The sequence below is a fragment of the Podarcis erhardii genome, assembly GCF_964252035.2.
Source record: "Podarcis erhardii genome assembly, chromosome: 6".
Classification (NCBI taxonomy): domain Eukaryota; kingdom Metazoa; phylum Chordata; class Lepidosauria; order Squamata; family Lacertidae; genus Podarcis; species Podarcis erhardii.
This window is the reverse complement of record NC_138510.1, coordinates 16,029,792-16,050,185: the sequence shown is the minus strand read 5'-3', so window position 1 is coordinate 16,050,185 and position 20,394 is coordinate 16,029,792. Positions and strand designations below refer to the sequence as shown.

The following is a 20,394-nucleotide window of genomic DNA, read 5'->3' as shown; positions in this document are numbered from 1 at the left end:
GGAGACTGCAGAATTATTTCCACAAAAGCTAAAGGCAACTAACATTCTAAAGTAGTTATTTATCATGAATTCCAAAGATATAAAGTATGGTTTAGGCTCTTGCCTACAGAAGCTTTTGCTACAATAAACCAGTTAAATCACCATCAACCATCACCAGCCATTTTATTGCATAATCTAGCCTTCACCAGCCTGTTGCCCTCCAGATGTTTTAGACTACAACTTCCATCATCCCCATGCAGCACACGAGACTGATGGGAGTTGTAGGCCAAAACGTCTGGAGGTCAGCAGGCTGGCAAAATGCCGGTGTGACAATTACATAGCTGGCAGAGCAGCATCCAGCAAAGAAGATTTTTATGACAATTCCACCCATAGTGACAGACTACCTGCGGAACAGATATCTGCCTCCCTCCCCTTTAGAAACAAATATGGCTGCTTGTAGAGCCATAGGAGTTCCAGGAAGTGCCGTCAAAGAAGGTGGCAATGTTGCACTAGAGTTTTGTTTTTGTTTTTTTAAATGAAGCTTAAATGGCCATATAAGTACAATAAAACGTGTACGTTCCTGATGGTGCACAAAAAAGTTCTCTGTTGTGGGCTTAGCCCAAGCAGACATGCTGTATGTCAAAATGCTTGAGGCAATAAAGCAGGAAACTGCCACTTTCTGCCCAGCTTTTCCTAAGCCCTATCAACCTTTTAAGTGCAGTGTGTGTGTGTGTGTGTGTGTGTGTGTGTGTGTGTTTTAAAAATCCTGCTCTTAATATGTGATCTTATTCATATATAAGTATTTGCTTTCTTTTGTCTCCTTGCTGTACATCCCTGTTATGCCCACCTGTAAACACTTCAGAAAAATATTTGGGTTGTATCCAAAGTAGTGCTATGTGAATGCTCCATCAGTGGAAGGCTTTCTTGTTTGCACAGCACTTTCCTCCTCCCTCTGTGCACGCCTTAAATCTGTACTAGAGTTTTCCCCAACCCTCTGGAGTAGATTTGGGGAGGGCACAGGAAATGGCGAGGGAGGAGGATGTTTTGTTTTCCGAGTGTAAATCCTTGTCCTAATGGAACGAATGAACTGGATACCATCTCCTGAGTCTTAAGATACATTGCTTTTGATGAGTACTGGAATTTGTGATGAGACGTTATCCATTTTCCTTCCCCACTAATTTTAAAGATATTTTTTCATCATGACTGGAACTGGACAGTTCTACGTTCTAAATGCGCTGTTCTGTCTTTGAAGAGTTGCTGGCCTGCATAGATTGTATTCTGTATTTATGGCCCTGCTAAGCAAGACATTAACTTTTAGGGCAGCACAATTAAAGAGAAGAGATTTGAGCCATAAGTGCAACATAAGTTGGTTGGTTGGCTGGCTGACTGCAAGTCACTATGGGTTGCCCTGGGCAACATAAAACAACCAACATATTTAATTAATAATAAAACAATATAGCAACATCATCTGTAGAACCGAACTAGATATCATTGTGCCTTTTGCCTCTCAAAAAGCATGAAAATCCCCTAGCTGCAACAAAGCTGCAATAGCAAATATCTGAGTCTGCTTGTGGGCCTCCCTCTGTGGTAAGGGGGCATGTGGGGCAGCCTTCTTTCTGTTGGCCCCCAACCTGTGGAATGAGCTCTCCTCTGAGATGCACCTTGCACCATCTTTGCATGTTTTTTTGAACAATTGATCAAGGAAACACTTCCTAGTTAATACAGCCCAGACACTGGCAGAGGAAGAGGAGTGCGGGGGGAGCGCACCGCCCCTGCTCTTGGGTTGAGCAGGCACTTTCCTTTCTGCGTTGTTCTGTGCTTCTGCTTTTTGTTTTCGGTTAGCTTTCTGGTTTTTATTTTATAGTTGTTTTAGTGGTTATATTTTTTATCGCTCATCCTGGAGCCATTTGGTGAATGGCGGACTGTAAGTATATACAGTATGGCACGTTTTCTGCAACATAGGAAGTTGCATTATTTAAGGCCAGTCAATTTGTCCGTCTAGCACAGCATGGCCTATCTATCCAGACATCCTCAGGATGTGGTGATAGCCACCAATTTAGATGGCTTTAAAAGGGATCTGGACAAATTCATGGAAGATCATTCTATCACAGCCTGATACTGAGGATTCCAGAAACAGGTGATGACCTAACCTTCCTGAAATTGGCTGTAATGCAGCCAGAGGTTGTTGACCTTACAGGGTGAACCGCTGACCTTCTAGAGACTAGCTAGAAACTGTTGTCTTATACAGCTATTCCTGTTGGAGCAGGAAGGCTCATGGGGGCCCAGTTGATACCATTACACTCCAGAGCTGCTCTGTACTGCTGCTCTTCTTCACAGGAGAGTGGAAACTGACTGCCTCTGTGAGTAGGGAAGATGGGTGAGAGCACTAGGAAGTGATGGTGTCTGCTGCATCTTCCCCGTGGTTAGATGGAACCTACCCCCACCCCCTGCAAAAGAACCTCACCTTTTAGCACATGAAATATCACACACACACACACACACACACACACACACACACAACAACAACCAATGACAACCCCACTTCTTTCAACTCCCTCAGACTGGGCAGACCAGTTTCATCCCTTCCCACTTTACCGGCAGATATATTAGAGTGGCTTTAAACACAGTGCAGCCCAACTATTCACCAAGGACAAGCCTATTCCAAAGAATAGAAGGAGGACAGCCTTTGTACATTGCATAATAGAACAACAGCTGCATTTATATGGTTGATTAACCTTCTTATTCCAGAATATAGGGATTATATTATTTCTTACAGGATAAGTAGGAGAGGTACTAAAATGTTGTCTGAGTGAGTTTGTTTTCCTCTTCCTGTCCCTTTCTTCCTTTTGTTTCATGTCTTCTTAGGTTTTAGATTTTGAGTGGGGGCAGGGCTATGTTATTTTTATTGGTTTGTAAGCCACTCTGAGAGCTTTTCTGGCTAAAGACTGGGGTATAGATGTTTTGAAGAAGTAAATAATTTAGGTTCATGTTCTGTGAGTCTGCTACTCACAGTGTGTCAGCCTCTTTATTTATAAATGAAAACAAAAATTAGAAAAACACAGTAACTCTCCAGTCCTCTTTCTTCCAAAGAAAACTTTCCCTGTGAAAGTTGCCCTGAACTCCCTTCAACTCCAGGAAGGAGAAACAGCACAACTACACAAAAACCATGAATTGTTGAAAAGCCTCTTGTTTCCTGAACATTCTTTTGCAACATCCTTGTTTATGTTGGCCCAACAATGGTTTTCGCTGCTTATTCCAAGGATTAGTCTTCAATAAATAACCTATGGACTTTATTGCCCTTAAAAATAATTCTTTAAAGCCTTCTTTATAGTTATGGTTACTGTGAGATATCGATCTTCCAGCTCGATCAATTAGGCGTGACCGCTGATTAGTTTACGATCTCAATCAGCCGTTTACAGCGTCCAGCACACTTCCTTCTAGCTGCACAATAAATTCTGCTTCGCCCAGTCACGCCTTAGCAGAGTAGCATACAGCGGTGTAAAGCTGTCTTTTTCTCCTTTTCTCTATGCAAGCATACACAGACAGGTTCATCTATTTACAGCTCTTTATTGAAACATTTCAGCAACAAGGACCGGGGCTACCGGGGCTTCTTTCAGCCATGTCTCTCACTCAAAACACAGAGAGAACAGAAAGTACAGGAAACAAGCTCCTCCTTAGCTTCTAAAGCTGACGTCAGAAAGTGACGCACACCTCAGAACACTTAACCAGTTAAGTTCTGAACTCTAACAGTTACATTACTCCAACCTGTCTTAGTTAACTACATTAATGCTTGAAAAAAGGCTTAATGTATAGGAAAAATCTGTTAGGGCATGCATAGTAAGGAGAAGGGGAAATAATCCAGTGCTTCCAATATAAGCATGAACCTCTATTCCTGTATGCAAACTAATGCTAAACCGTGGTTTATGACACTGTGATTTATTAAATCATTGCTCAGTGTTGTGTGTGTACATGGCCCAGCAGCATAACTGTTTGGTTTGTTTCTTGCCAGCAAACCATAATCTGAATCCATAGTTTGTTGTTGGTTTATGAACCTTGGTTTATTTTAACTGTGGCTTGGTGTCATGTGTAAACGCAATACCCTTCCTTAACCATTGTTTGCTTGACCCCACCCCAGATGCTCTGCAACATATATATGATTGGGCATGGTGCAGAACAAGAATGGATGGTGGTTGTTCAGATGCTTCTCATCTGAACAACCACCATCCAATATTTGAAACCTACATCATTTAAAACAGGATTCTCAGGCTTCTGTGTACCTGTGAACCTTCCCAGGTTCTCTCAGAAGCCAAAACAGGATGAAATCACATGTGCAATTTGACTTGACAACTGCAAAATTAACGGCATTCTTGTATGTGTAAAACATCAAAGGAGTTAACATGTGACCTCAAACTACCTCTTTTAGTGGAAGCAGTTGTCTGTTGAGAAATCATGGAATAAGCAGATGTGTGAGTCAGCCCTGAGAGTGACTTAAAACCTGCTGCAATGTATAGTGCAGCAGCCTTGGAGCGCTTTTATTGCCTTTCTCCTGCGGCACTCTGCAGTTTAGTTAGCGCCAGACTCAGAAAACTCCTGACAGTACCTATAAGTGGATCCTGTTTCTGCATAGGGTAGAATGCCAAAAACAGTAGCCAGAAAATCCCAAGAACTGCAGGAGTCCCTTTCAGTGGCCAAGGGACCAGGGCACCTGGGAGGTGTCTCCTAGGAATAACAGCATCAAGGCAAGAGGAGTCCAACCTGGGCTTGTCTATCACCTAGAATAGGAGCCACGACAGGGGGCTCACTTCCCCACTTTCAGTCTGAAAGAATGCTCCGATCTAACAACCTGTTGCTGTGAGGCTGAAGAAGCAAGGGGAAGGACCCTCTAGTCCCATCCATCAGCCAAGGGAACAGGTGTCCGCAGCTACTATTCAGAAAAAAAGAACATTAGCAAGGGAAGATCCATCTTGGGGCCAACTGGATTTCAGTTCCCACTTATCTTATAGCTCTTCCCCTTGAGCAGTGGTTCCCAGTTAGGGGTCTGGGGACCCCTGGGGGTCTGCAAAACACTCAGGAGGTCTGCGGCCCCATTCCTTGCTCCCCCCCCCCAATTTTTTGTCATTTTTGCATGGCAATACCACAGATTTTATGGTCTGTTTTAGCGCTGTGTGGTTTTTCAATATATTGGCCAAAATTGGTTTTGAAATCACACAGTGATAACAATTTTGACGTAACTACCATAGAGTAAACAAAATTTTCAAAAGTAGGGGTTCCGTGGCTTGGATTTTGAAAAATAGGGGTCCTCAGTAATTAGCTAATTGGGAACCACTGCCCTAGACTTAAATAACTGATTTTTCTCCTCCAGCTTTTCTCTCCACTTCCCTTCCCTTGTTTGTATGTATTTGTAAGCTTGGTGACAGTGCCTTATATCTTTTTTTCCTTTTTTAATTTATGTGTGGTGATTTTTGAGATGAGAACTGCTTGGAAACGAGGATGAAAATATGGTAATCAGTAAAAGTTTCAAAGCTCTGAACTTAATCTGGGGGAGAGGCTGAAATTCAGGAACTAAAACTCATAGATTGGGGCAGTGGGGCAGAGTTGGGGAAATGGTGTGGGAAATTCCCACCCAACGATCTAGCCTTTTCTTGAAACTGCCCATGTGCTTTCAGATTACATTTCCTGTTGCCAGTTGTCCTAGAAGCGTATCTTAGAAGCAAATCAGAATCTTACACATCACACGTTTCATTCTGTGATGCACTGTTGTATATTAATAGCCATACATATCTGTATATTCCTGCATTACATACAAGATCCTGAGGTGTATAGGTCCCTAAGGAGGCACCCTCAAGATTCTGTCATCCTTTGAGTGTTGACCGTGATGGATGAGAGCATTGTTGCATTGGAGCCCAACAACATCTGGAAGCACATGGGTACCCCTGCCTTTGGGGTCTTTTTAAGCATGGCATCATTGGGTGGTATTCAATGAAATAGTTACAGTGGTACCTCGGCTTACATACGCTTCAGGTTACAGACTCCACTCACCCAGAAATAGTACCTTGGGTTAAGAACTTTGCTTCAGGATGAGAACAGAAATCGTGCTCCGGCGGCACGGCAGCAGCAGGAGGCCCCATTAGCTAAAGTGGTGCTTGAGGTTAAGAACAGTTTCAGGGTAAGAACAGACCTCCAGAACAAATTAAGTACTTAACCCGAGGTACCACTGTACTGGCACACAATTAGTCTTCCTCACTCTCCTTCCCCCATGCATCCCCATAATCACCTCAGATCTGTTCCAGAGGAAGTCTCAGAATAGTTTTAGGAGGGTTGCAAGCAGGGAGAAGCACACAGAAGTCCCATTCCACAAGGAGAGACCCATGTGCTAATGGAATGTAAGCCTTAGTGCTACATTGAATACAATACAAAAACATCATCATCTTCATCACCACCACCACCATCACTACTGCTGCTACTACTATTATTTCTGGCATTGGTGCCATGAGTATCTTGCTCATTTTACCTTTATGGTGTTCTGCATTTCTGGGAGCATTCTCAAAGACAAGACTTCATCTGTGTTCAGTCACAGATCATACTTTTGATAGTAAGCGATAGAAAAGTAGACATTATGGCACTCTAGAACACTCTGTCCAGAGTCCAATTACATCACACTTTTTAACAGCTCTAGTTGTTATATTTCTTTTACATAGCAAACTCATGCGGTGGACAGGTGCAGGGACCTAGCTATTTTTGCCGATGTGTCTGTGCAAGGTGCTGTATAAATCATATTATTAGCCATTGGTCCTAGGTGAGTGATATTGCCGAAGTTTAGCAGCGGCTACAAAATTGCTCCAGATAATTAAATGTATGATAGGATCTCTGTGACTGTTAACAGATCTTTGTATTCTGGCAATGAGTTTACAACACAAGCATAGAATTTCAACCATCTTGGCTCTCAATTTTTTAAAAGGAAATCTTAAAGGAAATCATGACCAAAGCACTCTCTGATGAAGGCTCGTAGCGTAAATGTGGCTGTTGGTCTCAACTTCCAGTGACCATGAGACTTGGGACCCTCCCCAGTTCCCAACAATGATTCTGTGTCCCACATCTCTGCTGCCAGTGTGTGCTCAGTCTCCTTGCCCTTTTCCCCGCCGTCACATTTCCCTTCTTGACCTGTGCACTCATAACATTTGCAGAACAACTAACACAAAGAAAATACATACACAAGTGTACCAAATTGGAACACATTGTTCTGACAGCAGAGTGTGGATTTATTGTGGTGCAGTATACACCCAGACTACTAAAAGAGATACAGTCTCATACTCAGCGTCTCCCTAGGCTCTATTCTCTCTAAGCAAGTAACACAGGATTTATCTGAAGACCCTGTAACTGCCCTGTACATTGAACATCACCTCCAAAGGGTCAGAAAATGCATTATGACAGCAGAGTAACAGCTGATCAAGTAAAGCAAGTACACTTACCTGCAAAATGTAGAGTGAAAGCACAGAGACAGGCTTGTTCTGCAACCACACCAAGACCTTCTCACTTAAAATCTAACTTTGAAACTGCTGCCTCTGGAAACATGCAAATGACTTAAATGTCCTTTCAGTGCCTTCGAGCTTCAGGACTGCATTTCAATGGCTTCCTGTTTCATAATTGCTAGGAAAGCTAGAAAACAACAACTGGAAAACCAAACTATAAAGCTGAATGCACCCACCATTAAAAGATACTTGATCTTCCTCTCTCCTCTCTCCCTCTCTCATTTTTTCATCCGTTGGCATCACCTATCCACGGATGTGAGCTGGCTTCCTGTCATTATGAGAAAAGCATTGCTGTTTTTTTGTGGGTATGCTTGCAGATGCTATCAGGATTTTGTGTCTAAATGAGATAGTAGATAGCAAGAGACAGGTGCAAATAGCAAAGGAGCCAGCAGCAAACCTGTGCTGTTGATCCCCTTTCAGTTCTGAGAAGGTCAGCAACTTTTGAAATTCCCTTTCCTGGAGGGAAAGCCCAGCGTTTTGTTATTTTATTTTATAATATAATCCAAATCCAGACTTCCGGTGGGCTGCTTTCACCTCTCAGTGGCATCACCAGTTGTGCATCTCCTATCCACCCAGTTCTCCACTCTTCCCACAGTCTCTTCCATGCTTTCTCCCTGCTGGTTTTTGTGCCTGGAACATTTTTCCAATTCCGCCTGTCAACAGTTGTCCCGTATTGTGTATGTTTTATGCTTAACAACAACAAGAACATCCTCTGTCCCAGTTTGCAGTGTATGGACCAGTATTCGTGTGGTTTTGCCTTACTAATTGTATTCCAAGGTTATACTGAGAAAGGGCAACAAAACGGAGAGTTAAAGGCTACAACAAATTGAGATCCTATTAATGATTCAGCAGAACTGGCAGTCGGAGGAAAAAGAGCTCTGGATGCATGTGTTTTGGAAATGTAACTCTTCCCTTAGTGCTGGGACACAGGAGTATGCAAATGCTTCAATTAGTAGTGATTTAAGTTGCAACCTTCAGGAGGGGGGAACCCCCCCCCATTGAACTCAGTTGCACTTTCTTCTCAGGCGATATGCATAAGAGTGTGCTGTTAATTTACATCTCAGTTCATTGAATATGTTGCCATCATTTGTAACTCAGTTCATCCTGATGAATCACACACCTGTGCTTATCTCAGATGACCTTCTGCTTGCATGCAGCAGACCCCGGGTACCTCCAGTTTTTAAGAAAGAAGAAAAGTAAAGGGGAAAGGATCAAGTACCGGGTACTGGGCAAGACCTCTGCCAGAGACTTTGTAGAACCACTTCCAGCCAATAGGGCAGCACTGGCTAAAGCCGCTAGCTGGTCATAATTGTTTGGATGACAATAAGGCAGTTTCCATTGTTCCTGCGCCTTTTCCCCATGAAGCTCCAAACCTAGGAGGCTTGAGCCTTTACCTCCACCTATGCCCACCCTCCAAATATTTAAATTATGTAATAACAAAAGATAGATTCTTCAAAAAAACAAACAAACCCCCAACCCTTTTTTTGAAAATTTGCAAAATTCAAGCTACCTTTTTTTGCAGCATTCTAAGTAGCTGTACTGAAGCCTTGTCCTCAAGTCACCAGCAGTCCTAGGAAGTGGCCCCACATCCCCAGCTTCTGAGATTTTTGCAAGGCATTATTGCTTGGAGACTCTCAGTTCAATTTTGGAGCCATAAGGATTAGGAAAGATTGAAAACCTGAGCTGCCTGCAATGTGTCGATTCTGTATAACTACCTAGTATGTTTCAAATTAATATGCATTATTATAACACAAAGCAACATCAGCCTTCCCCTACCTGGTACCTTGAAGTTATTGTTGTGTTCCAGCTGCCTTCAGCCTCTCAGCCCCAGGCAGAATGGCTGTTGGTCAGGAATTACTGGACTTGTAATTCAAGACACCTGAAGAGTACCAGAGTGATGAAGGCTGAGCTAAATGCATCTTTGGTCAGAGGGGGGCAGGATGTGGTTCCTGTGCATATCTGTTTATTAACAGTGTATGTCTCCTTGGTTTAAAGCCCTGACTCAGTGCTGTTTGGGGCAACTTTTCATAGGGCTAAGGCTTTTCCTTTTTTAATGCTGCTGCTGCTGCTGCTGCTTTAAGTAAGACTCTGCTTTCTTTCCCTGTTGCTCGGGGAATTGTGAACAAGATCAAAATATATTGGTATAGATCTGTAATCTTGTAGACTTTGCTATAAATAGCTGCCAGACATGTCAGATTAGCGGTTGGCAAACAATAATGCTATCCGGTATTGTGGCTCCTTAAGCTCTGGCAGCTATGAAATGCCATGAAAAATTCATGGGTGAGGATGCTGTTAATTATGGGATGGACACCTGGCTTCTCTGCGATTTTATTCCAATTTCACTAGCATAACAGTCCGTTGACTTGTATGTTGTTTTATTGGTTCTCTTTAGATACATATAGTTCTTGTATGCAAATTTGTATGTCTCATGGCTGGACAGATTTTATTCTGATTTTGACAAGGGTTTCCCCCTTAGAAATATATTAATTACACACTTTTTTTTCATCATGGATGTTTAGAACAAAATGCAAGCAATAAAATTCTGATATTCCCCCCACCTTTGCGGCTCAATGTCGCTACACCTAGATACTTCTCTTTCTTTGCTCTGAATTTATGGAGAAAGGTGAACTATTAAATTATTGTGTTGTTGTGTTTTCGCAATTGTGTTTTGCTTCTCCTTGAACAAAGTACCATTTTCCACTTTTAAATATTCACCTTGTAAAAATTACTAGACCTTACGGTGTAGAATTCCAGTTGAGAAGCTGTGCCGCATCATGGACAGAATCAGGCCTGGCAAGACCTGGGTTCAAATCCTGGGTTGGCCAGCTAGATGGTCTCAGCCAAGTCATGTTTTCTTAAAGTTCTAGTAAAGATAAATAGATATAGCAAATATAATGACATCATTAAATACACCTGTAAAAATGGCTATTTCCTCACCTCCCCAGTCATGTTTTCTCAGGATAGAATGCGGTGTCCTCTTTTGACTACTCTGAATTCAGTGAAGGAAGGGTAGGACAGAATGTAATGAACTAAATAGTTTTGAGCCAAGAGTAGCTAATCTTTTTTGCCCAAGGGCAACAATCGCCCTTAGCCCAACCTTCCAGGGGCTGCATGCCAGCAGGGAGTGTGGTCACCATGCAGTATCTCACAGACACAGAGGCATCACCACCCTCAGCTGAACGGAGGGGATATAAGCCTCTTTCCACCCTAGCCCGTGTCTCCTCTATTTCCTTTTTGCTACTGCCATCAAAGCACTGTGATTTTGGAGCTCAGAAAAATTGCTCAGTGGATCAGATCAGGCCCTTGAGCAGGAGGTTAGCCCATCCTGCTTTATGCCATCTAAAATCACGAGGGGGGGGGGGGATAAAATCCATGCTGAGTTAATGGAACGCACAGCCCCAATCCAGAGGGAGCAAATCAGTCACATTTGCATCCTTTTGCAATCAGTAGCACAATTTGGTTGCAACTTACTTATTTCTCATTAATTTCAAAGTGACAGCAGTTGGCTAAACTACTAACTTGCTTTTGGAGTGGGGCCTATGGATTGAGTCCAGATTAAGCTAGTTGCCCTAGAAATCAATGGTGATTTGGTTTATTGTGACTAATTTTTCAGATTGATTTTGTTATGGCCCAGAATGTGGTTAATCCTGTCTGGATCCGATCCTATATGTACTTTGGCAAGTACCATGATTGCTTACAAACTGATCATTTAGACAGTGGAATGGACTCCCTCAGGAGGTGATGGGCTCTCCTTCATTGGAGGTTTTTAAATAGAGATGGGATGGCCGTCTGTCATGGATGCTTTAGTTGAGATTCCTGCATTTCAGGGGGTTGGACTAGATGGCCCACGGGGTACCCTCAAACGCTACAATTCTATGATTCTATGAAATAAAGAATTAAGCAATCCTCTCAGTCAAGACACAGGCTTATTGCAAAAATGGCAGAGAGGGGGAAGGAAGCAGACTATGCATGTTTGAATTGTAATTTAATTTTGTAGTCAAGCAAAACTCTCCTAATGTAGCTTGTGCCCTTCCTTTTTTATATACATTCAACACATTACATTGCCCGTATGTGGTCATAAAAATATAAAGCCTTGTTAACCTTTTTTCCTTTTCCTCATGAAAGTGTGGGGCCTCTTTTCAAGACGATGACGTGATTGTACTTAACGGTACAAAAGAAGATGTAGAAGTGCTGAAGAAAAGAATGGAAGAGAGAAGGCTTAAGAGTAAATTGGGAAAGGTAAGAGCTTTGTGCATTTTCTGATGTATTTGCACGTGCATTTATGGAATACTTCAGGAACACAGTATATTACAGAGTTTATTACAAACAGCATTTTCAAAATCATCTCCATGGTGGCCTTGGGCCGGTCTCCTGTTCAAGTGGCCAAAGCCCCCAGCATAAAACTGTAGGTGCAGCTCATTGAATCCCAGCAAATATTTTTATCAAGTACAGCTCGTTGTTTTTCAATTTCAGCCCTCGTTAGTCATTTTTAATTAGATCAGAGATAAGTAATTTCTTTGGCCTTGCCACTAATTTAATCCAGCTCCTCTTTCAAATGGAAATAGTTCTTCCTTCCACAAATGCCGTCATCAAAATAAATAAACCCATTGGTTTTCCTTTTCAAATCAGTACCCAGTTGTTCCATTATCCAGCTGCTCTTAAGCAGAACTGTCACTCTTCCTTGACGTAGTTTATGTTTTACATTTTACCCCATCCTCTTCTCACTGTTAGGGATAGGAAAGTGTAAAACCAATCAATGTGGTCCAAGCTACATGATAACTACTCACACATTTGCACTGCATCCATTGATCCGGGGTTCAGTTCATTTTATCCCCTAATTCTAAACTTAACAAGCATGTAGACGCGCCAGTACGTACACACATTCTGCAATGTACAGAGTATCCCTTCATTTACTTAGATCCCTCCCCTCATGGCCTTAATGACCCTCATTGTACTCATCAATATAAGAACCACAGTTCTATCTTTAACTTCTGAGGGTGTTGCTGGTGTGCTAAAATAGCTTGCAACGAGAACTTCCTCTTGCAGGGGCCTTCTTTCCGTTTTGAATCTGGCTTCCTATTTGACATGATAGTAAATCAAACATGGCATTCTGCAAGCAGCGTTCGTGTTTCAGACTAAAATTAGGGCAGAGCTTTTTTTCATGCTGAAGGCTTGATGCCAAATAAGCATATAACACTGCTAGGCATATCTGTGTTGGGATTAGGAAAGAGAAGCAAAGCAAAGCAGGGCACCTTTATAGGTACAGCTGAGAGACCAGCAACATTTGGCAGGGACTTGCAGAAATCTTAAAGGTACTTGTGAGCCACCTTTGAGGATAAAAATTCTTTGAAAATATATCGGTCTCATTCCCTAGTTGCATCTTCCTACCACATGTATGTTAGTTGCAAGACTTTAGTTGCCTCTAAAACTGCTGCACAGGAAGGTCTGATGCATTGCTGCCACCTCCAGGAAGACATGAATAATCTGCAGAAAAGGAAATAGCTCAGTGGAATCAGTGCCTTTCTTGCAGCTAATAATGTATGCAGCAGATCTGTGCAAACTGGTGACCATCAGCTGCATATGGAACCAACTAAGTGCTTCATAGTGTCCTGCTTTTTCTGTCTGCCTCAGGCTGCTCAAAGAAGGCAGTTATCTGCCACCTCCTAAGCCACACAGCATGGCTTGTGGTCTGCATCCAGCTTGGCAAGTCCGAAATTGAGCAGGCCTGATGCATTCTAACATTGTTTGGGGTGTCTTCACTTCAATCCACTGTAATATTGCTGGGCCATCCAGCGCTAATTTTTATTGTGGCAATTTTTTTTTATTGTCAACAACCCAATTCATCAGGTGAAAGGGCTCATTGTCTAACCATAATTAATGGTGGGTGTAATTAATGTCTGTCTCTCTCTCTCTCTCTCTCATGTTCTTATGTAGGACTCGCTGTGCTTTTCCCATTCAAGGGGCTGCTTAGGTCCATACCTGCTTAGCTTTGGCAATGCTGCAGCCTCAGATGCTCCCAGACTATTAACTGGATCTCAAATAAGATTATTTTAAACAATATTAAAAAGGGACTTCAAACAGCTAGCCAGCTGAGATTTCCAAAGGAGACAGGCAGCCCCTATGGAGAAAGCCGTGCTCCTAGTGTTGGGTTAATTTTAATTGTGTGGATAATGGAAGAAAGAACATATCTCTGTGTCTCTCAAGGATGATTAGAGTTAGTTTCAAGGATCAGAGTCAGGCTATTTTTCAAAACATCTTGATCCTGCAGGCAGATAAGCCTTCAGGGATTGTTCTGTCTCTCATACAGTTTGCTCCCTTTGCACGTTACAAGCCTTATATGCCCACTTTTAAGGGAGCACAAAGTGGGCACTGAATTGTGTGAGTTGATTGGATTGTGTAGCGATGTAATATGAAAAAAGCACTGAGTAACCTTATGGCAAAGTTGTGCCGATGGAACTGGTGGATTTGTTACCAAACACAGTGTGGGCTGTTGTCACTCATGTTTGTCTCCATTGCTTCCAGAAATCCAAGAAATCTAAGGCAGCAGAGACCACTGTGAAACCCGAAGCTGCTGAAGGTAAGGTTGTGTCCATGTGCTGATGCAACAAAGTGCTATTTCAGATTACTATTCTTCTCAGTGCAGTAACTTGTGCAGCTATTACCTTTGTTGGCCAGAACCCACACATTTTCCTTCAAGGTAGCACTGCTTTTGCAGAGAAACCAACTTTTCCCAGCACACAGACAATGGTATTGTGTTGCTAGGATCACCCCACCCCTGCGGCTAGCACCTCTGTCTTGATTCATTAAATCTGCAGTAGCCATGCAAATACTGTATGATACGCCCCTATTGGCTAGTTCCAGTGATGGATGACCTTTCCCTATCCCTATGCCACTGTGTTCTTTTAAAAGGCAATTTTGCATGTTGTTTTGACATAAATAGGTTAGAAACTGTAAAAAAAAGAGTAACAGTAAATAGAAAGTTGGGTGCACATTATGAACTAAATATCCCCTTAAGGAAAAACAAAAGTGATAAACATAACTAACCTGCAGTAATGCTTTTCTCACTTAACGGATTCTCTCCCTCTGCCCCACCCCCCATTTTTAAAGGGACAAAAAATAAAACAAGGAGCCTGTAGGTAGATCACACGAAGGGACAAATATGGACTTCACAGGACCTTGTGCTTAGAAGATATTGGCCAGATTCACACACAACATGAAGCCATGGTTTGTTTGGGCAATTTTGTTTTTTGAAACAAATCATGAGTTAACCACGTTGTCCCACAAAGGATCAGACAAACAGTGGCTTGTTTCTCCAACGTTTGATTTGTTTTCCAGCTTCTGTTGCCTCATGCCTTTGGAATTTGTGAAATGCCTGAGTTACAGAGTCCAGACCTAACCATGGTTAAGGAAGTGTGCTGAGTTCACATGTAAAGCCAAGTCATAGTTAAAACAAACTAGGGTTCATGAGCCAACAACAACCCATGCCTTCAAAGCGTCATCTCTTGGCAGTAAACAAGCTTGTTAAGCTGCTAGGCAGAGTTTGCATGCCACAAAGCTTCTGCTAACCTGGCCGTTAATTAAGTACACAGGTGCTGATGCAGTGAGCCATTTATTTTACGCTCTCCCCCATCTGTGTAACATTTAGTATAACTTATGCCTTGATATCTTTATGGTTCTACTCCATGTCCTTGGCTTATGGTGGAGAACATTGGATATCATGGTGTTACAACACATATAAGGCAATGCAGAAAGGGACTGAAGGGAACTAAATACACAGCTGTCCTTTTCAGTGGCAACTCTCTCTGTGTTGATCATTAATTGGTCCAACTCTTGAGTGAAGTTTTACTGTTTAATTACTTTTGGTTGCAGTGCTCTCTTGCTGAACAAATCTTTTGCTATTGATTTTAACAGGATGCAGATTCCGCCTCTTTTCTTTTTAATTTCTTTCTCTCTCTTCCTGTTTATGTGGGGTTTTTAAAAAAATTATTTTGGTCTTTTTAAGATTTGCCTACATCATCTCAAGTAAATACTGAAAAGGATACAGCAAACATGAAATCCGGAGAAAATAGAAGCATTGCCTTCTGCAAGAGTACAGGTTAGTATAAAATTTTCCATACAGTTTCATGACATTGCATTCAGTAATATTGTGGATAATCCTTTATTAGCCATTTTCAGCCAGATGTTCACCTAGAACTCTACTTTGAGCTGGTGAAGCTGTAACTGGGACCATCTGTTCGTGGAAAGATGAGGGCTGCGTATGAGTCGTGGAATGGCAGGCTCTCCGTCATTTGCCTGTTGAATGAATTCACCCCTCCCTTGCATTTCCGCTGCTGCCTTTAACCATGGTCAATTGTATCTATGCCAGCCATAACCAACGTTAACACTAGGAATATTAGACTCTGCCTTGCACTGAGTCAGCCTGTTCATCATATTGTCCACACAGACTGTCAGTGGCTCTCCAGAGTTTCACACGGGGGTCTTGTCTCAATCCTTCCTGGAGATGCAGAGTCTTAAACCGGGGACCTTTTGCATGCAAAGCAAGATGCTCAACCACTGAGCTTAGTTGTTGAAATTAGCGAGGGAAGGGAGCTGAAAATAATGCCAATACAGTTCACATCTTTTGTTCTAGGAGGCTTAGTTTAGTCAGAATTGAGTATAAACTTCCAGAGTTAATGCTAAATACATTACTTCTGGTAAATGAGCCACCATAGCCACTAGAGGGCTGTGAAAATTTGTGTTCCAGGCTTTTTAGACTCATCCACCCGGGAACTGTCCTGAAACTAAAGGGGTGCATTGGTTGCCAGATGTGATTCCCCCCCCCCCCAGCTCTCCTACCCCACTAAATTGGTGAGCTGGCTTTAGATGCTCCCCTGGTCTTTGTGGACTAGCTGTGGGTGCAACATAACTCTCTTATTTGCAAGGCCTAAGAGCTTCCATGAGCCATGTCCTGTCTAGTTGTGCTGACTACTTAAAAAAACCACACACCCTCCCGATTTCAGGACTTCCAACTGTTTGTGAGCCGTCCTTTGGTGTCCGTGTTTTTAACAAAACCAACTGTTCCAGTTGTGGCATGATTTCAACAAGGTTGGCTCCAGTTTGAGGGGTGGGGACCCTAAACAAAGTGCCCTCTTGTTTGGCCTTCCTGTGTTGGTGGGCCTTGGTAAGCTTATTTGGTGGCAGTAGCTGCAGGACTCTGACCTGCAACAGGCAACTGGGTTCGAGAACTATCACTGTCATTTCCTATGGTGCAGCATCACCTTGGACTCTTTTGAGAAGAAAATTGGTGGCTTCCAGACCTAGCCATCAGGTGCTGATTTGAAATTGTTTTAAGGGAGAACCAGCGTAGATATTGGCTGGTGAGCAGTATCCTCTGCATGTGTGGCTTGCTGTAAATGTGGACAGTGCCTTAGGAAAGTTTAGTGACCAATGTAACACTGAACTGTTAACAATTAACTTTGCCAAAACCAAAATTGTACATTTTAACCGCGCCTTCAGGAAAGATAATTGGAGCGTAAAGGGAAACGCCATTGAACAGACTAAGACCTTCCAATACTTAGGCATTACTTTCTCTTATAATGCCAAATTGTCAACACACCTGACCACAGCAGCTAAATCAGCAGGAAGAAGTGCAAATGCCATCCTTAGATTATTCAGAAGGAAAGGAGCTGGCTTCCTCCCGATGGCCCTAAAAGTTTTTCAGGCAAAATCTCTAGTCCAACTCCTGTATGGCACTCAAATTAGCCCCTCTGCCAACCTTAAGTCCCTTGAAACAGTACAATCAAAATTCTTAAGATCACTATTTGCTACCCCAAAGTGTACACCTAATGCAGTCTTAAGGCAAGAGGCAGGACTACCCATAGTGGAATTAAAAGTCTGGGAGCAAGCAATATCCCTCTGGCTGAAAATCCATTACAATCCTAAGGGACTGCTACCTTGCTTCCTGGCCGCAGTTCCCTATCCTCCTTGGCTTATGCAAATAGCTAACAAGATCAAACAAATTGGCCTAAACCTTGAAAATCTTTTTCTCGGAACTCAGAACAAGGCAAAGGCAATTATCATTCAGAGACTTTACGATGTCGAATTACAACAAGAAGACGCTCTACTCCCGGAGACATATAGATGTTTAAAAGCTTGGCCTAACTTTGCAGCTGCCACTTACTTAACTAACATCACTAACGAAGCTTATAGATGGGCTTTCTCTAGAGCCCGCTTTGAGACAATGCCCTCAGCAGTGCTGTACGGCAAATTCACGCGGGTACCAATGCATGCACGTCTCTGCCCCTGTATGCCTAATAAGGTAGAATCTGTCACTCACATCCTTCTATTTTGCGAATTTTATAGTGAAGAACGAGCTCAACTCATTTTGCCGCTTTTATCAAAATTTATACCCCTACAACATTATTTGGAATCCTCCCCCGAAATTATACGAAAATACCTTCTGGAAGATTCCTCAAGCTCAATATCATATGAGGTGGCCAAATTTTGCACTTTAGCAATCAGGAAGCGTAAATTTCTTTTGTTGAGTGGCACACTGCGAAGTTCCCTTGTGTAATCTTTTTTCTTCTTCTTCTTCTTGATGTTGTTGTTGATTTCTTTTTGTTTGGTCTTGTGGTGTTTGGTGTCGCTGGCTTTTGTCCCAATAAAACTTGGTCTGGTTCACAGGAAGAGAGCCCTGAAGTCACATATTCAGTCACCAGATATTGCGCTGCCATGATAGATATTTGACGAATAATGATCTATGCTACAATTCAATCCTAAACTGAAGGCCCATATTATTAGATCCGCACTTCTGAAGCCCAACCCATATAGCTGTGTTAACTGATCTTTTAATCTTTTAATCTTTCTTATAAATTTTTAGACCCATTGTCTATCCTTAATTAAGTACTCTATGTTTAAATCTACGTTTGGTTCTAGCTCCTATTTATTTAATAATTATTCGCCTGGATTCATACTGTTATACTATCTATGTATATGTTTTGTTTATGCTGGTCTATGACCGTAATAAAGTACTTGACTTGACTTGATATTGGCTGGAGAGCTTGGATCCTGGCAACTGCTAAAGGGTGCCAAGTGCCAGCTGTGCAAAATAGAAGTTTAAGCAACTTAATCTTGACTTTAGTTTGAACAAGCCTTAAAAAGAAATATGGGCGTTGATCATCCCTGACCATTGGCCGTGTGCACTGGGGCTTATGGGAGTTGCAATCTCAAGCAACTGAAGGGCACCAGGTTGGCAAAGGTTTCTTTAGTGTGGTGCTTGTGTGTCTCTACATGCAAGTTTTGTGGGTGAAGTTGACGCGTGTTCTGTTTGCTTCATTCTGTAGCAGTCAGCGAAAGTCCATCGTCTTCATCTGGAAAAAGCAGCAAAAGTTCATCCGAGGGCCCCAAGCGATCCTTCGCAAGCAGAGGAGAGAAATCGGAAGCATACAAATCTATTTTTACATCACACAGCTCTGCCAAACGCTCCAAGGAAGAGTCTTCCAATTGGATTACGCATACAGCATACTATTTCTAAAACAGAAAAGTTTCCAGTTTGTAGCAGGCCCTGCCCTTTCCCACCCTGCTGCAGTTCCTCTTACAAGGGAGGACTTAGTTATTTGGCACCGAGTCACCGAGTGCAATTTGCTGTCGATTTAGAAGGACCATCCATATATAACTATGTAAAGTAGAATATAAAAGCAGTTAGCAGAAATCAGTTTTTTTTAAAGGGATGTGTGATTTGAACAAGTACTAATTGTTAGGATCACAAATGATGTGCTCTTGATTCCACCTTCTGCCCGCCCCCCCCCCCAGGTCCTGGTCGCTTTGAATAATTTGGATGCATGTAGAACAGAAACAGGTGACCTGCCCACATCATCTACCTTGCATGGGTACCTTCTGCTGTCTTTCAGGCACCCTGACTTTCAGACCTTCTTTTGCATGGAAATGTAGATTGTGGGGCTAGAGTAATTAGATAGGAGACTAGCATGACCACTTCCTGTCCTGTTCTTCTCCTTGGTTTGCTAAAGCTTTGTCTAGGTGGGTCAGGCTTCAGCAAACGGAAGGTGTTCCACCATCATCTTTCCCAAGTGTGAGGAGGCTATAGCAGAAGCCAGCATCCTATGTTCAAGAGGGCTGTGGAGTGATGAGCCACAGAAAACAAATTTTTGGGGGGCCCCAGCCCAGAGTGTCCATCTTTACCCATGTAGCTCTTGCCAGCTTTATAGAAGTGATACTGTTGAATATTTAATTTTGGTTTCCATTCCTGTCACTTGTCAGAGAAATAAAGCAGAGCCCTTTGTGACTTTTCTTGCACACCTTGTACTTACAAATAAAAGCACAGTATTCTAATATTGTTCCTTGATTGCATGGTTGAAAGCTGTCCAGCCCATCCCACTTTCATCGTAAAAGGTTTTGGAGATCTTGCATTAGAAGAAACGCGAATGGGAGGAGAAAATGTCTTAGTACTCTTCTGAGACGTGTGAGAGACTCCGGTTCATCAGAGATGCTGTTGCCATAAAACAGGCGCAGGACCTCATGCACAGCAACCCCAAGTCTGGTCATCCCACTCTGAAACCGTGAGGGAAGATTGTAGTATTTGAGACTTTGTAATTTAGAGAAAAGGCAAGTAGGAGGTGATTGACATAAATAAAATAATGGCATGGGAAAAGTAAAGGGGGGGGGAGGTCTCCCTCCTAACACTTGAATTCATGGCTATCCAATGGCACTGAATGTTGGACGATTCGGGATAAATAAAAGAAAGCATTTCTTCACACAACACGTAATTAAACTGTGGAACTCACTCCCAGAGGAGCCAGTGATGGCCGCCAAGTTGGGTGTCTTTAAGAGGGGATTAGACAAATTCATGGAGGAGAAGGCTGTCACTGACCACTAGCCATGCTGGCTATGC

At 42.5% G+C, this 20,394-nt stretch overlaps 1 protein-coding gene across 1 annotated transcript in view; it reads left to right on the top strand.

Annotated features, from left to right (window-relative positions):
• The window catches only part of RTF2 (replication termination factor 2), a 59,575-nt gene extending 39,740 nt beyond the window's left edge, over window positions 1-19,835 (top strand). The window contains exons 6-9 of the mRNA XM_081868064.1: window positions 11,634-11,747; window positions 14,031-14,085; window positions 15,511-15,603; window positions 18,830-19,835. Coding sequence (XP_081724190.1) covers window positions 11,634-11,747; window positions 14,031-14,085; window positions 15,511-15,603; window positions 18,830-19,020 — 453 coding nt within the window. The 3' untranslated portion in view covers window positions 19,021-19,835. The remainder of the gene's footprint in view (window positions 1-11,633; window positions 11,748-14,030; window positions 14,086-15,510; window positions 15,604-18,829) is intronic.
• The last annotated feature ends 559 nt before the right edge of the window (window positions 19,836-20,394 follow it).